Raw genomic sequence first — 16,320 nt, forward strand, 5'->3', positions numbered from 1 at the left:
GATTCTTTGCACATGAGAGTAATAAAACTTCTGCAAATAGGTGCAAATCAATTATACAGTTATGAGTCAGGAAAATGTTCAAGCAACACCTCCAGGAATTTCTGACTATTGAGTCATTTGGACATCTTTCTAACTACAGATCTGATGTCTGAAATCAGCAGTTGTCAATCCGTTGATCTTGAATTCTCCTGTCTCCTGGACTTCGACACTTCTCCCTGTAATTATTCCTTACAACAAATCTGCACTTTTTCAAAGCTTTAGTGCATTAGTTCATTTTAACAGATGCCCCAAAAGTAGTTAACTGTAACACAGTTTATGGGATTCATATATTCCCCAGGCTTTTTCTGCATGGTGATTATTTGCATTACTTTTTTCCCAGGGTTCATATCAGGATCATAAAATATTCTGTCTGTACAAATAAATCAAGGACATTACCACAGGGAGCTTTTTATTTCTTTTATTTATTTATTTTCATCAGTTATGTAATTTTCTATTGCTTCTTCCTCATTACAACAGATCCCATCATTTGATTTTTTCTGCCTCCTATTTCCTGCTGAAGACTCCTCCTTTCTGTCTGAGGATACTTTTAGCTTTCATGGTGGTTTTGATTCCTTGCTTTTTATCCTCAGTGAACAAATGGGTGCTTATTTCAGTTTCATTCATTTCCTCATATACTCATATTTCTTCTTGTGTTTAAATGCACTTTCCCACCACTGTTTGCTTTTTTTTGTAATTCTTCTTAAGGTTCTCTGAGTATTTTCCAAAGCTGTCTTAATTCTGCCATGGCAGAGGAAAGGAACATGATACAACATCACTGGGATGACACTTGGTCTCCAGGCCAAATGTTATACTAAATAAACAAATAAACTAAAACACACAAGAAAGACAGCAAATCTGGCAATCCTATCCAATGTGTTTTTCTCTGTTGCCAGAGACTACTGTTGTGTGCTTGCACACAGAGGTAATCTTCCATCAGTCCTCCACTGAGGTCTTCCACTCAGGAGGTCATCATGCATCGCTTCCACTTCAGCGAAAGCAGACTAAAAAGCAGCTCTCTTAAAGCAAAGTTTATTTTTATCACTTGGCTGATTTAAAAAAACAAAACAAAATAAAAGTGTTTTTAATAGGTCTCAAACTCTGGAGTCTAGCACAGTGCAATTGTTCATATCTTGCTAGAAATTCATGATTTTTTAAAAAAAATCTTCCTGACTTTAGATAATCTCATTTGCCACAGAGGTTTTTCTGTTTTTTGCTGCTCAAGCTACTTTTTGAGGCACAAATACAAACATGTGGTCTGATACACAAATCTTCCTTATAGTAGTTCTGCACTGGATGCCTGGGAAGTGCAAAGCACCGCAAATTTAGAAGATTTACAAGATTTTACCACACTACAATATTGGCTCAAGTGATGCATTACGTCCCCTATCAACATGGACAACATTTCTAACTACTATTTGACATTCTGTTGATTCCTTCCCATTCTGAAGATGTATATAAAACTTGAAGAATTACTTTATAGACTTAGTTCTTATTCTGAGCATTCTTAGTTCTTATTCTGAGCAATAATGGACAGGTCCTCAATTTCAGACTGAAGTATTAAACTGAGATTTTTATGTTATAGGCTCAAATCCCAGCTTGGTCACTGATCTTCAGTGAAGCTATAACCAGATCATTTGATCTCTCAGGGTTGCAATTTCCCATTATATGTATGGCTTTAGCAATAATATCTGCTCTTCTGCCACTGTCCTGCTCTCCTGCAAAGTACTGGAAGTTTTTCATGTTTGCCGGAATGGTTTCTCATTAACGCTGCTGGTGTAATATAAATTCTCCCCAGAATGATACACTAATGAAGCATGACTACATTAAGAAGATACACTAATGAAGGCTGCAAAACCTGGCACTATTGGAGAAGGCAGAGCTTTATGGTATTTCTGTACTGGGGAAACACTATCTCCAGCTTGTGGAAGATTTCAGGGTTTTTGTAACTTTTCCTTTTTGTATTAGATCAAAGCTAAATCATTTAAAACTCCATGGTTCTTAGGCAAAACAGACTGGTGAGGAGGCAGAGGACTCCCGTCATGCTAGCTCCTTCGCTGTGGACTTTTTTCTTAGTGGATGTTTGGACATAAAGTTTGAAGGGAACAAGGTGATGACTTGTTCATATTGATTTCCTTCCAGGCATGAGGAGATAGATTTGCAAAGCAAGTAAGATAGCAAAAAAAAGTTGTCCTCTATATTGCAAAAAAAGTTTGTCCTCTATAACTGGCAAATACATTGTGCAGAGGTAATCCTTATACAAGCTAAGGGAACCATAGCTGCCACTAGAGAACCAGGATGGGAAACTCAGCAGTCAGCTTTCCAAAACTAAGCTGATGACGTGAAAGCCACTGTTAACAGAAGGAAGTATCTAGTGTAAATAGAAGGCTAGACCTTTGGCTCTTTTATATCAGTGTTTATGACAGTCACGGAACAAAATGCTATTGAAAGGCAAGGGGTGAAGCAGCAGGCCTGAATAACCAGTTTGTGGGAAGTTTTAAGGCTTGATCATAGCAGGACAGGCTGTAAGTGTTTCAACAGATCACCGCATTTCTTGGTGCAGCCACCACTGTGAGAATTGCCTCTCTGCAGATATCCCGACCATGCCAGCACATAAGTGTTAAAAGCTGTTGAGCTGAGGAGCAGGTCTCCAAGCAGAGCTTTCCTATGGCCGAGTTCAGCTAGTCCGCAGCACGTTAAACTAACTCTGCAAAGTTAATCAGCAGTGATGGGATGGGCCGTCCAAGTCAACATGAATTGCTGGCTTTTATATACAGTTCTTACTCATGCCTATGCTCCTTGAAGCTCAGCGTGCCACAGTGACTGAGGAGAGACAGCACTTTCTCCATGCACTTATCCGTCTTTCTGGTAACATGCCTGCTGCGGGGCAGGACTTTGCCATCTGGCCCAGCAGCTGCTCATGTTTTAAACAAATGCTTCTTCAGAGTTCACAAAGCCTTAGCTAATCTGCTAATCTACACAATCTGATAGCATGCTTATTATGAAAATGGGATTGATGGTTGTAAGCAATTAGCTGAATGTTCCAGACTTTCCTCTCAATTAGCTGGTGGGACCATACAAAATCAGTCGTGTGGCTCACACCTATCCGAAGTGACGTGTCCTCCCTTCCAGGATGCTTCAGAAACTGGCTGTTCTGGGTAGTAAAGGCAGGGGGAAAGAAATCCCTCTCCACAAAAAGCAGCCAGACTAGCCAAAAATTTTCTACCAAGTTCCAAGTAAATTTTTTTTTTTTTGCTTAAAAACAAGCAGTGCAGCCTAAAAAGCTCAACCAAAGAATAAAAAAGGGACCCAACCTGCCAAACTCAAGAAGGGAATGTCCAAATATTCCTGCTTTTACTTTGTTTTTCATTTAAATAGGAATCATTTTTGAATTTGCACACTGGTGCACATTATCCCACTTCTACTGAGTAACACACACAAATCTTGCCTGCTACAAATACATCCTAGTGAATGCAGAGCTATGTGAGGTTTATTTATCCAACTTAATCTCACCTTCATCACGTCTGCACTTGTATGGGACAGTGCATGAACCTTCTGGCTTTTGGGTTAGTCTGAGCAGAGCTGAATGTTTCAGCACAGTTGCATCCAATGTGCCTACAGCTGTGCATACTCTAATAACCTGCTGAGATGGTGCAGATACTCCTCCTTTTCTCCTGTTGAGTTGTTACCTTGATAGTGGCCCTATCTGCTATCTGTCCCACTGAACCTGAATCCCTCCACTGTCACTCAACAAATTTAGTCAGTTGCACCTTCCATGAACTCATTTCATCTCTCCTTTGCTCCCTTTGTTTTTCTGCACAAACATAGGCTCAAATCCAGGGCATCTTCCTCTGACTCCAAGATAGACCTATATAATGGGTCTAGCTCAAGCTCTGCACTGAATAATTTTCTTGATCATTGTTCCTCATGGAAAGCGAAAAGATATTTTTCCTCTGATTAGTTGATCATCATCAAGATGCAATGATTTTTCTCACAAAGGAAAGACTGTCACACCTGTTCTACTCACATCTGCTTATACCTCAAAGTATAAGGGGCACCTCCTTAATCTGTCTTTTCCAGTAGGAAGGAATTAAGGGGAAAAATATTCTACAGGAAAATGCTGCATATATAATTATTAAACAGGACAGAGTTTTGGATCAGTAATACAAAAACGGAAAAACTTAAAATTGAATTTCTTGATGTATAAACTTAGTCTGGTGTGATGTGGAATAGAAACAAATTGAAATGACTTTGCAGACTAGATTACACCAACCAGTAAAAGACCTAGTAACTAACTCTAAACATGGAGAGAGAATTGTTTGAAGAAATTTGTTGTATCTCTCTAACTCTTAGAAGGTTTTTCTCATTTTTTTTTTGTCTCTCAGCTGTTGCCAATACCGACATCAGGCTCAGAAATATGTCTGAAAGTTTGTCATAGCTGAGGTCTTAGCTCTTTGAACCTTCTGGGAGAAAACTTCTTATTGGCTTTTAAAGAGAGCCTGAACTCATACCAAAGGATGTGAGGTCAGTCATTGCTAAGGGACATTCTCCTTAATTTCCCTCTTGCTGCTTTTGCCTTTTCGGGTAAAAGCTTCTAAAAGATAGCGGAAGGTCTGCCTGAGTAGTAATCTCTCCTGCTTCTCTATCCTCATATACCATGGCCTGATATATATATATTTTTTCAACCAGAAGCTGTTAAAGCAATAGCAGTTCTTACCATCTACTTGATATTTTGTGGAACACACTGGAACATCTCCAGTTCTCTCCACTCTGCTGCTACTGGGAAACAACTGAGACTTCCAAGTAGACTTACAAATCATGTTTAATTGGAGATAGAAGAGGCTAAATCTGGGAGAAACTGGTATGGTAAGTCATAACAAAGGTATTTCCAGAACTTGCTTTATCTGCCTCAGTCAGTGCCATAAAAATATATTTTTAGTACACTTCCTGCCAACATGGTATATTGAACAGACTATTAAAATATGACATAGTGTCATCTTGTTTCGTGACAGATCTGAGAAAGAAACTGAGACTCTCAGTTTCTTTAGATCTCAGTTTCTTTATTTGCTCTTTTTCACATCATACTGGGCTTTACTTATTACTGCCATATCTCCAGTGCCCTGAAGCATACTGCATCCTTGATTTCCTGAAACCCTCCATTTTCCTTCTCTTCACATTGCTCAACCATTCCATGATTCTGTGGAGGAGATCTTCATTTCTAATAAATAGAACACATAATTGCTCCCTTAATAAGATTATATATTCTTGCTAATTTGAATTTGTAAACTCTGCTTGTTTTCTCACACTAAAAGTACAGCTGTTAAGCTTTAGGACGAATTTCTCATTAACTCTTGTAACTAATTTCTCATTTAATCTTGTAAATATTCCTTAGAAACTGTGTGTAATAAGAGATGTAACAACTCCACAACCATTGATTGCCAATAGGTTTTCAATCTGAATCCCTCCCAGCAAACACACAACGACATGTACATTGCTAATACTGGGTCTACACGATCTGGTGATGCCCTGCACAACTCATGAGCATGATGGAGAGCTTCAGGTAGGGAAACCCCATGTCACTGTAGTGCTCTTCCTTCAGAAGAGCAGGGTAAATGTCTTTTAATAGTTTATTTACAAAAAAATCTCAAATATCTAAAGCAAAAACAAGCTTTAAGCAAGCCCTACATCTGGAAAGCCATCTGTCTCACCAGCTGATTGTACGGCTTCACGTTGCTGGAGCTGGCAAACATGAATGAACTCTTAAAAGCAGATATAAAAACAACACTCATCTATGGAATGAACTACTTCGGTCCTGATTTCTGACTTCTGTTTGTCCATGACAAGTGAGCAAAATGGATCTCAAACCACCTCAACAGTCACGTGGAACAGGAGCCCAGGGACATCTCGCCTCTTTTTGAGATATCAATTATGCAAATAATTGGCATAATTTCATGTAAATGAGAAACTCTCCTGGCAAATCTGCCTTTGGGATACCTGCCTTTTCATTTGGACTGAGTCTCCTTTGCACCAGAGCAGGTCAAGGGCTCTCAGTGAATAAACCTGTATAACAGTGCAAACCTCATCTATTTTGTTTCTTTTTAAATGAGGATGAGTAGTAAATAAACAGGGGGACTGGTTCATTTTTTTGTTCTCAGTGAAAGTGGTAATGTCTTTGCTCATCGTATCTCCTACTCTCTCCCTCTATTTTGTTCAGTTTTCTATCCATTTTCAAAAGCAACACAGAAAAAAAAAACAAAGAAATTAAGGAAAAGAATGCTGACTCAAGAAAGAGAAATTTGCCTTAAAAAAAGAAAACAGAAACATTTTTGGGGGATATGAATGTTATTCTTGTTTTATATTTGTTTTCATCTTTGCTTTATAGATCTTTTTTATGCCTAAACAAAACACAGGGGCTCATCTCACCTAACTTTTGCTATGGAAATGTAGGGAATCTAATCTAAAGCAGCACTCATGTTACCTGCATAGTCCACAATATAACTTCATAGGATATTATCCTATCCTAAGACATATCATAGGATGACTAATGCCCTAGAAATGCCCCTTTCTCTCCACTACCTAGGGGTAGACAAGGTATTTAGATTGGACGTTTAACTATTAGGTGTCTACAGCGAGTGGAAGGAGTCTCGCTTATACATCTTACTAATCAAAGATTAAAGGCAGCAGAGTAACTGTTTCCTGAGTTCATCTTCATGTCCTACTTACAAATTTCCTTTTTCAGGATAAGTCTATAGAGTCACATCAAGCCAACAGGGAGTCAGGAGTGTTTGATGCCTCCTTGCACAGCCTATGAGGACCCCACAAGTCCAAACGTGTCAGGTGAGTCTGTGTGTTTTCAGTCCTTCTCCCACAACCTATGTAGGTAGAAGGTGAGCAGGATGTAGATTTATAGTGAAAACAAAGATTAAGCTATCAAAGATTTTTCTTTGAGATCACTGGAACAGCTTGCAGGTGACATCAAGGGCGCTGCTTGCAGAAGTCTGCTTAATCACTTGTTCAAATACCTAGAGGGGTTCATTCTCATGATATTTCATGGTGATCTCTTCCCTTTTCTCTGTGTGTATGTGTCACAACTGGAAGCGGAGGAGAGTGGTAATAGCTGAATCCTGCTTTATCCTGAACCATTAGGAACTGGGTGTTACGAGTAAATGACACATATCCAGTGGATTTGACTCAATTGCCTCTGGTTTGATGAAGACACAAGCCACAAAGGATTAGTCAGTATGTTCCAAAGGGAAGGTACAGAGAGAGGATGTCATTTCCAAAACTCTCCATAGATGAGTCATAAAAAAGAATGGGATGATAGAGCTAAGCCTCTGCTGTCATACTAAACTTATAAAAATGCCATCAGTCAGGGGCCAGATATAATACGAATCATGTCCTGCGTGTGTGAGCTCTCAAGACAGCTTAGAAATAACTAGGGTCAAATGACAGCCAGAGTAACTCTGAGCATACTATCAAGAAACAGAAAAACAAAAGATAACAAAAAGCTATTCATTTATATATTTGTTGAGCTGAAATACAGCACAGAGAGACATATATATTTTAAACTGAAAACAAACATTTGTCTGAGAGAAGAGCATGAACTTGGAAATTTAAAAGGACAGAAAGCATGGAAAAATCAAAAACAAAATAAAGACTTAATCCTCATGAAGGATGATGTTCTAAAACATCCATAACAACACCCATGGTTCCTCAAGTAAATCTCTCTCTATTCAGTAAAGGGCTTGCTTAAAGAAATTAGGCCAGATTTTAAAGGTTAATGATGGTATAAGAATAATGTGGGTTCCTCTAGGTTAAAAAGATTGAAAATCTAGACAAGAATTTGTTCTTTAGACATAGGACAATATTTGCTAAGAGCTCCAGTAGTCTGCAATATTAACAGAGGCACGAGTAATTTAGATGCATCTGAAAATTTTTATCCCTATCGTTGTGAATGAGCAGATTTCGTCCACTTGTTAAAATGTCAAGTGGGTTTCCCTCTACGAGCAGTGGAGAAAGAAAGACATCTTCAGGGATGATTCAAAGTCTAGAGAAACACCTCCAGGCTACATAGGATTCTGTTGACTGCAAGAAAGAACCTGTATGTCTGGCAATACTAAATGCTGAGGTTTCACATGGCTAATGTTAGGTGACATGATGCTTTTCCTGATTACCTACACCATTTATACAGAAAGGAGCAAGGCTGAAATCAGTCTAGAAGCATCTTATTTGCTTGCTTACTTAATTAATTCAAGAATCTTTAAATCATTTGACCAGAGTGAATCATCTTCCTCATGTAGCCTAGACATTTTGTATCCCTGTCATCATGTAGAAAGATAAAAGCACACTCAATTTAATAATACTGCTAAATAGCCTTGCCATTTTGAGATTTGTATTTAAGATGAAAAGATTGCAGATCCAAACACTGACTGCTGCTGTGCACAAATATGTACCTTAGAGGTGACATACAATACAGCTGCCAGCTTGTACAGCTGGTGTTAGACAGCCACAGGAGTCTGGTTACACAGCTCGCATCACACTCTAATTCTTGCTGCACAAAACCTCTTGAATGAACCGTGGAAATCAGTGTAATCAGCTCTATGTGCATGTAAAGGCTGTCAGTAATAAGCATGGACTTCAGTTCGTCTTCAGCATTTTACAGAGAGATTAAAAGACAGTGACAACATTTTTTTTGAAGTCTTTGTAGGATCAGGCAAGCTGTTTTCCATCATCTTCTATTTTGGAGGAAGAAGACTAGTGTTGGAGAGCTATCATTCTCCAGCGCTTCACTGTTTATCTCAGGAACCTTCTACATATTAAACATATCCCAAGGATTTGCCTGGTACAAGGCATGTGATTAAGGAATAATAAAGTCCAATATTCAAGAGGATAAGTGAGAACTTTCCAGGAGTTTCAGTTGGCGTATTAAACTTTTGTTTTCACCATTTGTGATCAATGATATATTGGGCAAATTTCCTGACCATTTCTGTAACTACTTAGTTATTTTTCTTTATATTTGCATGGATGTCACAATAGTTCTCCAAGAACTTCTGCCGTCTTCTTGTGACATTGGTTCAGAATCCCTAAAGATGGATGAAGAAAAGGGATGATGACATTTGTTTATTGGAGAGGGAAATTGGGAATTCCTGGAGCAGGAGAGAGAAGATATGTCTGAAGTCATGATGGTATTTGAAACTGTGCAGACATTGTTTCAAGACATTCAACCAATATTGAAGGGTTTTGCACTGTAGCTATGACTAGACCTATCTCAAGCAGATACTCCTGTTGGGCTGCTTAGCTCTAAATAAAGTGGGTGCCATGTCAGTGTGGCACTGGAAGCAGGCACCACTGGTCTGCAGAAATGCAGAAGTTGGACAGGTCTGTTCTAGGTGATTTGAGAGCAAAAATACACAGAAGGAGGAAATGGAAGTAAAACATATTCATAAGGGAGGAGAAAGGGGAGCAGAAGTGGATTTAAAGCAATGGAGGAAACAAGATACACGGCCACAAAGGACCAGTGAATTGTGCTGGAGTTTGGCTACGAGATGAACAGCTCCAAGATCCAAACAAGATGGTGTTTGACAACCCTGAAAACCAGAAAGTAATCCCTTTGGGATTGCATAGCACAGAGAGTTTGGTTATTCCCACCTCCCAACTCCTTAGCAATTCATCTCATAGTTGAGGCTTAAAACATACTAAGGCTGATTTATAATGCTTAACTCCTGCAGTATGGACAGTTTGCTTTTAGAGAAACTTCAGAAAAATCAAAATCCCTATTACAAATGTCATCTGCATTATGTATTTAAAGAAAACTGGAGCACTCTAGTACACAGATCACAAGTAATGCACTTTAATAAAGCAGGGTGCCAAAAAATACTTTCATCCATCTCATTCACTTGATACTGATGAATGTCAGGAAATAATGAAAATCTTCTGGATTTGTGAATGGCATAAAAATTGAATGTCAAATGACATCAGGACTATGGTATGCATTTTCTGGTTTCCAAATGCTAAGATATATTTCATCCTTTATTTACCATGAGATAGGATATTAGTCATTTGAAGAACATATTCTCCATTAGGCAGGCAAATCATACTAACTCTTTGTTTCCCAACACCCTTTTCATGTTATAAATACAAAAAAAAAAAAAAAAAAAAAAAAAAAAAAGGGCCTAAACATTTACCAGATGATTAATATCCTTGAACACTATTCAGTGATACTCATCACTACAGGGAAAGAACAGTTTCAAAAACTTTCATGATACGCATTTTTCAAGGAATCTTGCAAAAAAAGGAGCAACATTACCTTCACTTTATGTATTGCCATGGCCGAATTATCACATTTGCAAATAATCACACAAAATGCACAGGTCAAAGAAAACCAAAGATGTTGTTTTTGCCTTGGAAATAGCACCAACTTGTCTATTTACAGAAGATGCTAACACATATGTTCTGCAAAGGTGAGGTTAATCCATATTGTAAGACATCTATATCTGCTACAGCTGCTCCAAGATCATTCTGTTGCTGATGGAGAGAAATAGGTGGCTTTAAGATGCTACCAACTCATCCAGAAGTCATCTAAAAGTCAGCAAACTGCACCTTTAAAGGTCCATTTCTCACCACTGACAGTAAAATAGAGACTGATTTTAGCCCCAGGTAGCATTTGGTTTCCCAAATACAGGTATTTAGATCCAACCATATTTAGATCCCTAAACAGAGATATCCCTTGGCTGCACGAACTAGATTACTGTTGATATTAATGGGAACCTGAACCTTAAATGGGACTTTAAGGGGAACTTGAACATCTAAATTTGTACTCTAACTGCATTAGAAATGGCAGAAGTTAAGAGCGCTGAATTCCCTTCCTAATGCAGAACAAGCCACTCCATGCTTCCTCATACTGAGGAGAAAAACACATTTTCTAGGTGCCATTCAACAGATCTTTTTAAGTGGTTACTTTAAGGTGAGATGAATGATATCCCACGCCATCACTGAGTAAATGGAGCAACTCTCTGATATCTGGAAACTCTAGATGACAGTCAGATGCAGACAACTACATTTAACCAGATGAAACTTATCCCAAGTGATGTGAATTCCTCCCCTCTTGAAGGCTGCTGACATTGTTGGTTTCAAGGCCAGATTGACATTTATGGAGCTCGCTGCGCAAAGAAAAGCTCAAATGCCTGCAGCCAAGCTACAACACGGACATGCAGAGACTGGGGGTCGTGGGTTGGCTTCTATTTGAGGCTGTTTCCTGATGTGGCACTTTGAAATAAGTGCAGAGAGTGCTCTTAATGCACTTTTCTCAGAACAGGAACCACACATTTTGCCTTAAACACAGGTTTTTTGAGGCCTCCAATGACACATGAGCCTTGAGAGATCTATACCCTTCTGAGAAGGAATCTATAGGCCAAGTGAGATGTCCTACGGCATGTCATAGCAGAACACAGGCCCTTAAGTGGACAACTGTATTAAGTCTCATAAGTCCCTCAAAGTGCAGGTTTAAAGGCATCCTGCTTCCATTAGTTTGTTTAACAGGGCTCCAGTGATAAAATCCTGTGGAGTTTTGGAAACAGGGAGATTACAGCATTAGGATGGGACCCCAGAGATTTGGGGTTTTCCTTTTAGGCTTTGCTAAGAGTTTATGTATGACCTTGAGCAAGCTGTCTCATCCGTGCTTGTAAAACAGTGCTTAGTCTGTAATTCAGGGTCAGTATTGCATCCCTACTCATCCTCCTAATCTGTTTTATGTGTTTGGAGAGCAAGTCTGTAAAAGTGGACACTTGTAAGCTTAATGCATAACCACCACAAAAGAGGCTGCAGGATTACTATAACAGAAACACTAAATAACGACTGTAAACTAGCTAGAGACAAAGAGCCATGTTATTGTTTGCCCTTGAGACCCGAGTTTTAAATTAAAGCTTCTGAGAATTTGCAGACCAGCACATTAACCTGCCTTCTCCATTAGCCTTCCCTGATGGTTATTTGTTAGGGTAATTTCTTGGCTATTGGCCAAATCTGTTATCTCAACAACAACAAAAAAAATTTAATTGAATTTGATTGCAACCTTATTTATTTTGTTAGAGACAACAGAGTGCTAGACTGTGCATCTTGTACAACAAGCATACCATTTATTCAATCAATTTATTGATTGATCAATTTATTGATTAAATCTCTGCTGCATACCATCATTAATGACTGGATTTCACCAACAGCCCTTTTTGCATGCCTATGATCTTGAGGAGTATGTTGTTCTTGAGAGGGTAGGATAGGGAGGATGCCCTGATGGTATGGGTATTCATCTGTGGCTTAGGAACCTCCTGACTTTGTACTTACTTTGTACAAGTCCCTCTGAGCTTCTTCTCCCTCCACTTCTACTGAGAAGCTTTTGCTGTCATATGCTGCAACACTACAGGCAGCAAAGCCATAAAACCATTTCATTGAGATGAGTTGTCCGGTTTTGCTTACCGAGGAAATTGGTGAGGAATCTGAGATACTTTGGACACGGCCTCACCACCACTTCTCCCACCTCTGCTTTGGGCCAGCAGGTAATGTTGTCCCATTGCCTTCTGCAACCTGCCAAAAGAGAAAAGCTGATGGTAGGACAAGCACGAGTGACTGCTAGGTACACAGTGCGTGAAGCCAGAGTAGAGGAACGACAGCATAGCAGATCTGTGGTGTGCAAAGGCACGTGGAGCCCACCACTGAGATGCAGAACCTTTTCATTCTTTTTCATTAACTTACCATCAGTTCCTACACGCCCCAAATGTAGATGTCTTTACAAAATCTTCTCAAATCAAATTGGGCTTTAGAAACTTAAGTTATTTTTTGACCAAAAATGAGAAGCACCAGCTGAAAAGAAGGCATGGAGTACGTAGGAGTGTTTTCTTTAAACACACAGCTTTCAACAACCCCAGTCCCTGAAATTCAGCACTGGAGGTGCCTGTAGTTTTCAGAATTCACAGCAAATCTGTGCAGCACTGGGCAAATGAGGGTTAACAGATAACCCTTTTTTCTTAGGAAAAACAAAACAAAACAAAACAAACAACAACAAAAAAAAAAAAAAAAACCCAAAAAACAGAAACAATTAAATGTCTCTCTTCCCTGCAGTTACATCTCCATGTTGCATTAAAACACCTGATCTGAAAATGCAGATGTGCAAGAGATGCTCCCACTCCTCTGACTTCCCCAAGCTTTTGTCGCTAGCACTGCTTCCAAGTGAGATTAGGTGATTGTGCAGAAAATGTTCTCAGCAGGAAAAGGACACTGACAATATTCAAGGGATTATTAGGCAAATCCTGATACAAATCTCAAGATATTTTTTCTTTAAAAAAGGAAAAGGAAGGAAAAGGCCAAAGGGCTGAGGAGGGACAGTGCCATTCAATGAGTCGTTCTCTCTGGAAGTGAATGGACTTTAGTGGCACAAGAGCCCTTCCAAAGCTGGGAAAGAAGCAATAACCAATGGAGCAAACTTCAGACTAAAACCATAGGATTTTATTAAAATTAAACATTTCCAAATAATCTTTCCAAAGTAACCCCCTAAAAGTCACTTCTTCATAGCACCTCTGCTCTGCAGTTCTTTGTCATGCCCCATCACACTGCAACACTTCCCCTACTGTGGCTAAAGAGCTGCTAAAGAGAGCTAAAGAGGTAAGGTCAAAAGCCTTGCAAGAGAAACCATACTATGAAGAAGAAAGCTTTAAGATAAAACACAAAGGGAACTATGAAAACCACTGTCAAGCTGCATTTCTTTGGTAATTATATCATTCTCTGAAGTACCTCTTTCAAATCTTCTTTCACCCCTTATGCTAAGAAAAAGCCTGGCGATATCATCAGTTGTTTCACATGGAGGCAGCTTGCTATCTCATATCAATGAAGGGAGCGTGCAAGGATGCTTTGAAGCTGAAAAATGAAACCTCAGCTCCTTTTCAGTTATCTCACAAGTTTTTCCTTCAGTCTTTCATGAGTAAATAGTACTTTTCAAGTAAGGACCTGAGATGAGTTTACTGGAACCTGAAAAAAGGAAGAGTTGACAGTACTTTCTTGATGCAAGCTCTGCTGTGTCATTCATTAAAATTCAATTTTCAGATTTCTAATATCAGTTACAAAGCTCAGTTCCCACAGAGTCATATTTATCTGCTAACAAACAGCCAGCTGCTCAGCATGCTGATGGACTTTTCCTGGGCAAACTGTAATGCAAAATCATTTCACTGCAATAGACCAATATCTGAAAAAAAATCTAAGAAATAACTGCTCTGTGTCTCACAAAAGGGGAATCCCTATCTTCCCTTTGGCCTCATTTGGCCTTCACAAATCCAGGAATGGGTTGGTTTTGCCTGACAAAATCATATTTAGTGACTACTACTCAGGGCATCTCAAAAAATTGATTATAAATGTTGTCTTCTCCCTTGCATTGAATGCCTGCAGGAAGGATGAAAACTCATTTAAAAGTATTTCAATCAAAAATAACTGCTGTGCTATTTTGCCTTGCAAAGGATCAGAACTGAGTCTGGCGCAAGCACACGACTCTTTCTAGCGTGGGAGCATTTAGCACATCCCAGGGTAATCAGCTACACCCTTTAAACTCACGCTATTATATATTCATGTGTGCATACATACATGTGTACAGATTCATTGGCTTTTCAACGTTTTGGGCTGTTTAGTCCTCTTCTAAGAGGTTCACATCATGGCATGGACAGGGGCCTCCCCCCACAGCTCTTCTCCCTGCCTCTCTGCCAATTGTCACTACCCAAAGTGGCAGGGGATGCTTGTCCTCAGCTGCCACCACGCACTGGCCAATGTCTGTGGCAATAAAAGACGCTGACGCTTGTCCCTATCAAGTCAGTAGTCACTTAAATAAGCCCTGCAGCTACAGGGAGTGGTGGCCTTTTCTGCCATCTCACTTTCTGTCCCTTTGAAAGGTTAATAAATGGAAAACAGGTCAATCTGTATAAGGTGCAGGTATACGGAGGTTTGCAGAACTGGCAGATCAACATTTCCTTGAGATATATTTATACACGCAGAAAATATGTGGTTAAGGCTTATCTGAGAAGCAGCAGAGAACAACCTCACTTCATGAATTAACATGAATCTACAGAGCTCTGAGATGAGACTGGGTTTGGCTGAGAAAAGAAGCAAAGGGCCGTTGATTGGTGCTGAGTGAAGACCAGATCAATTAAATTAAGTGATCTCCTAATTCAGAATAAACAATAACAAAAAAAAGAGGACACACACACACACAAAAGCTTTTTGCACCATTAGCCCCAAATTCGCCTTTATGAGCAGGCATCAATGCAGGTCTCTTTTGAAGGACATTAGCTCAGAAGAGTTTTGTTCTTTCAATACATGTTCCATGAGCAAAGACGTTCATGAGATGCCTGGGGTATCTCTGCACTCCTTGCACTAGCCTCAGGTCAACATCAGCAAGACAAACGGCAGCTTCATTAAGCCAAGCTGAGCTATCACTACTACCTCCCCAAGCAATAACCTGGTGTGCTTCCAATCAAAACTCATTTTCACTCCAGTTTGACATCAAAAGGCAGTTTCCAACCTCTCTGGAGTTAGGACTGTAAACAGATATTAGGTGACATTTATTCCCCCACTGACAGCTTGTGAGGAAGTTATATCTCAATGTCCTTCTTTGCTGTGCCCAGTTTACTTTCATTACAACTGATTATCATTGCAAGTTATATACTTTGACGCTTGAATTTCATATTCTTTGACCCAGTCTAGCACTAAGTTTTTACCTGAGTGAAGAAAAAGAGGAGCTGTGCAACAATTTTTGCTGAAAGAAATTGAATTCAGTCATATCAGAGAGTAGGAAAAGCCATCTTGAGCCTCGGGTTATTACTAAGCAGGGCAAAATCTGAACATGAAACACATTTCCTCTAACAGTTCAGGGTTATATCCCCCCTTTTTTTTTTTAAATAAACATAGAAATGCTTCTATTTGTGATATCTCAGCTTAGCTTCTTTTCCTTCCTTTCTTTGCTACCCTTGCTCATTCACCACAACCAAGTGTGGTGAATGAGCAAGGGTAGCAAAGATGATTAGGGCAACCAAGATGATTAAGGGAATGGAACATCTCTCGTATGAAGAGAGGCTGAGCGAGCTGGGCCTGTTTTCTCTGGAGAAGAGACGGCTCAGAGGGGACATGATTAATATGTATAAGTTCAGGAAGGGAGAATGCAGGGAGGAAGGGGACAGGCTGTTCTCACTGGTGGCCAGCGACAGGACGAGGGGTAATGGCCACAAGCTGAAACACAAGAAGTTCCGTCTCCAGGTG

General features: G+C 39.6%; 1 protein-coding gene across 1 annotated transcript in view; it reads right to left on the bottom strand.

Moving 5' to 3' along the window:
* Positions 1–16,320, bottom strand: part of VIPR1 (vasoactive intestinal peptide receptor 1) — a 104,158-nt gene that overhangs the window by 38,633 nt on the left and 49,205 nt on the right. The window contains exon 3 of the mRNA XM_026041069.1: positions 12,505–12,612. Coding sequence (XP_025896854.1) covers positions 12,505–12,612 — 108 coding nt within the window. The remainder of the gene's footprint in view (positions 1–12,504; positions 12,613–16,320) is intronic.

This window comes from Nothoprocta perdicaria, unplaced genomic scaffold (genome assembly GCF_003342845.1).
Source record: "Nothoprocta perdicaria isolate Ctin4 unplaced genomic scaffold, notPer1 scaffold_277, whole genome shotgun sequence".
Classification (NCBI taxonomy): Eukaryota; Metazoa; Chordata; class Aves; order Tinamiformes; family Tinamidae; genus Nothoprocta; species Nothoprocta perdicaria.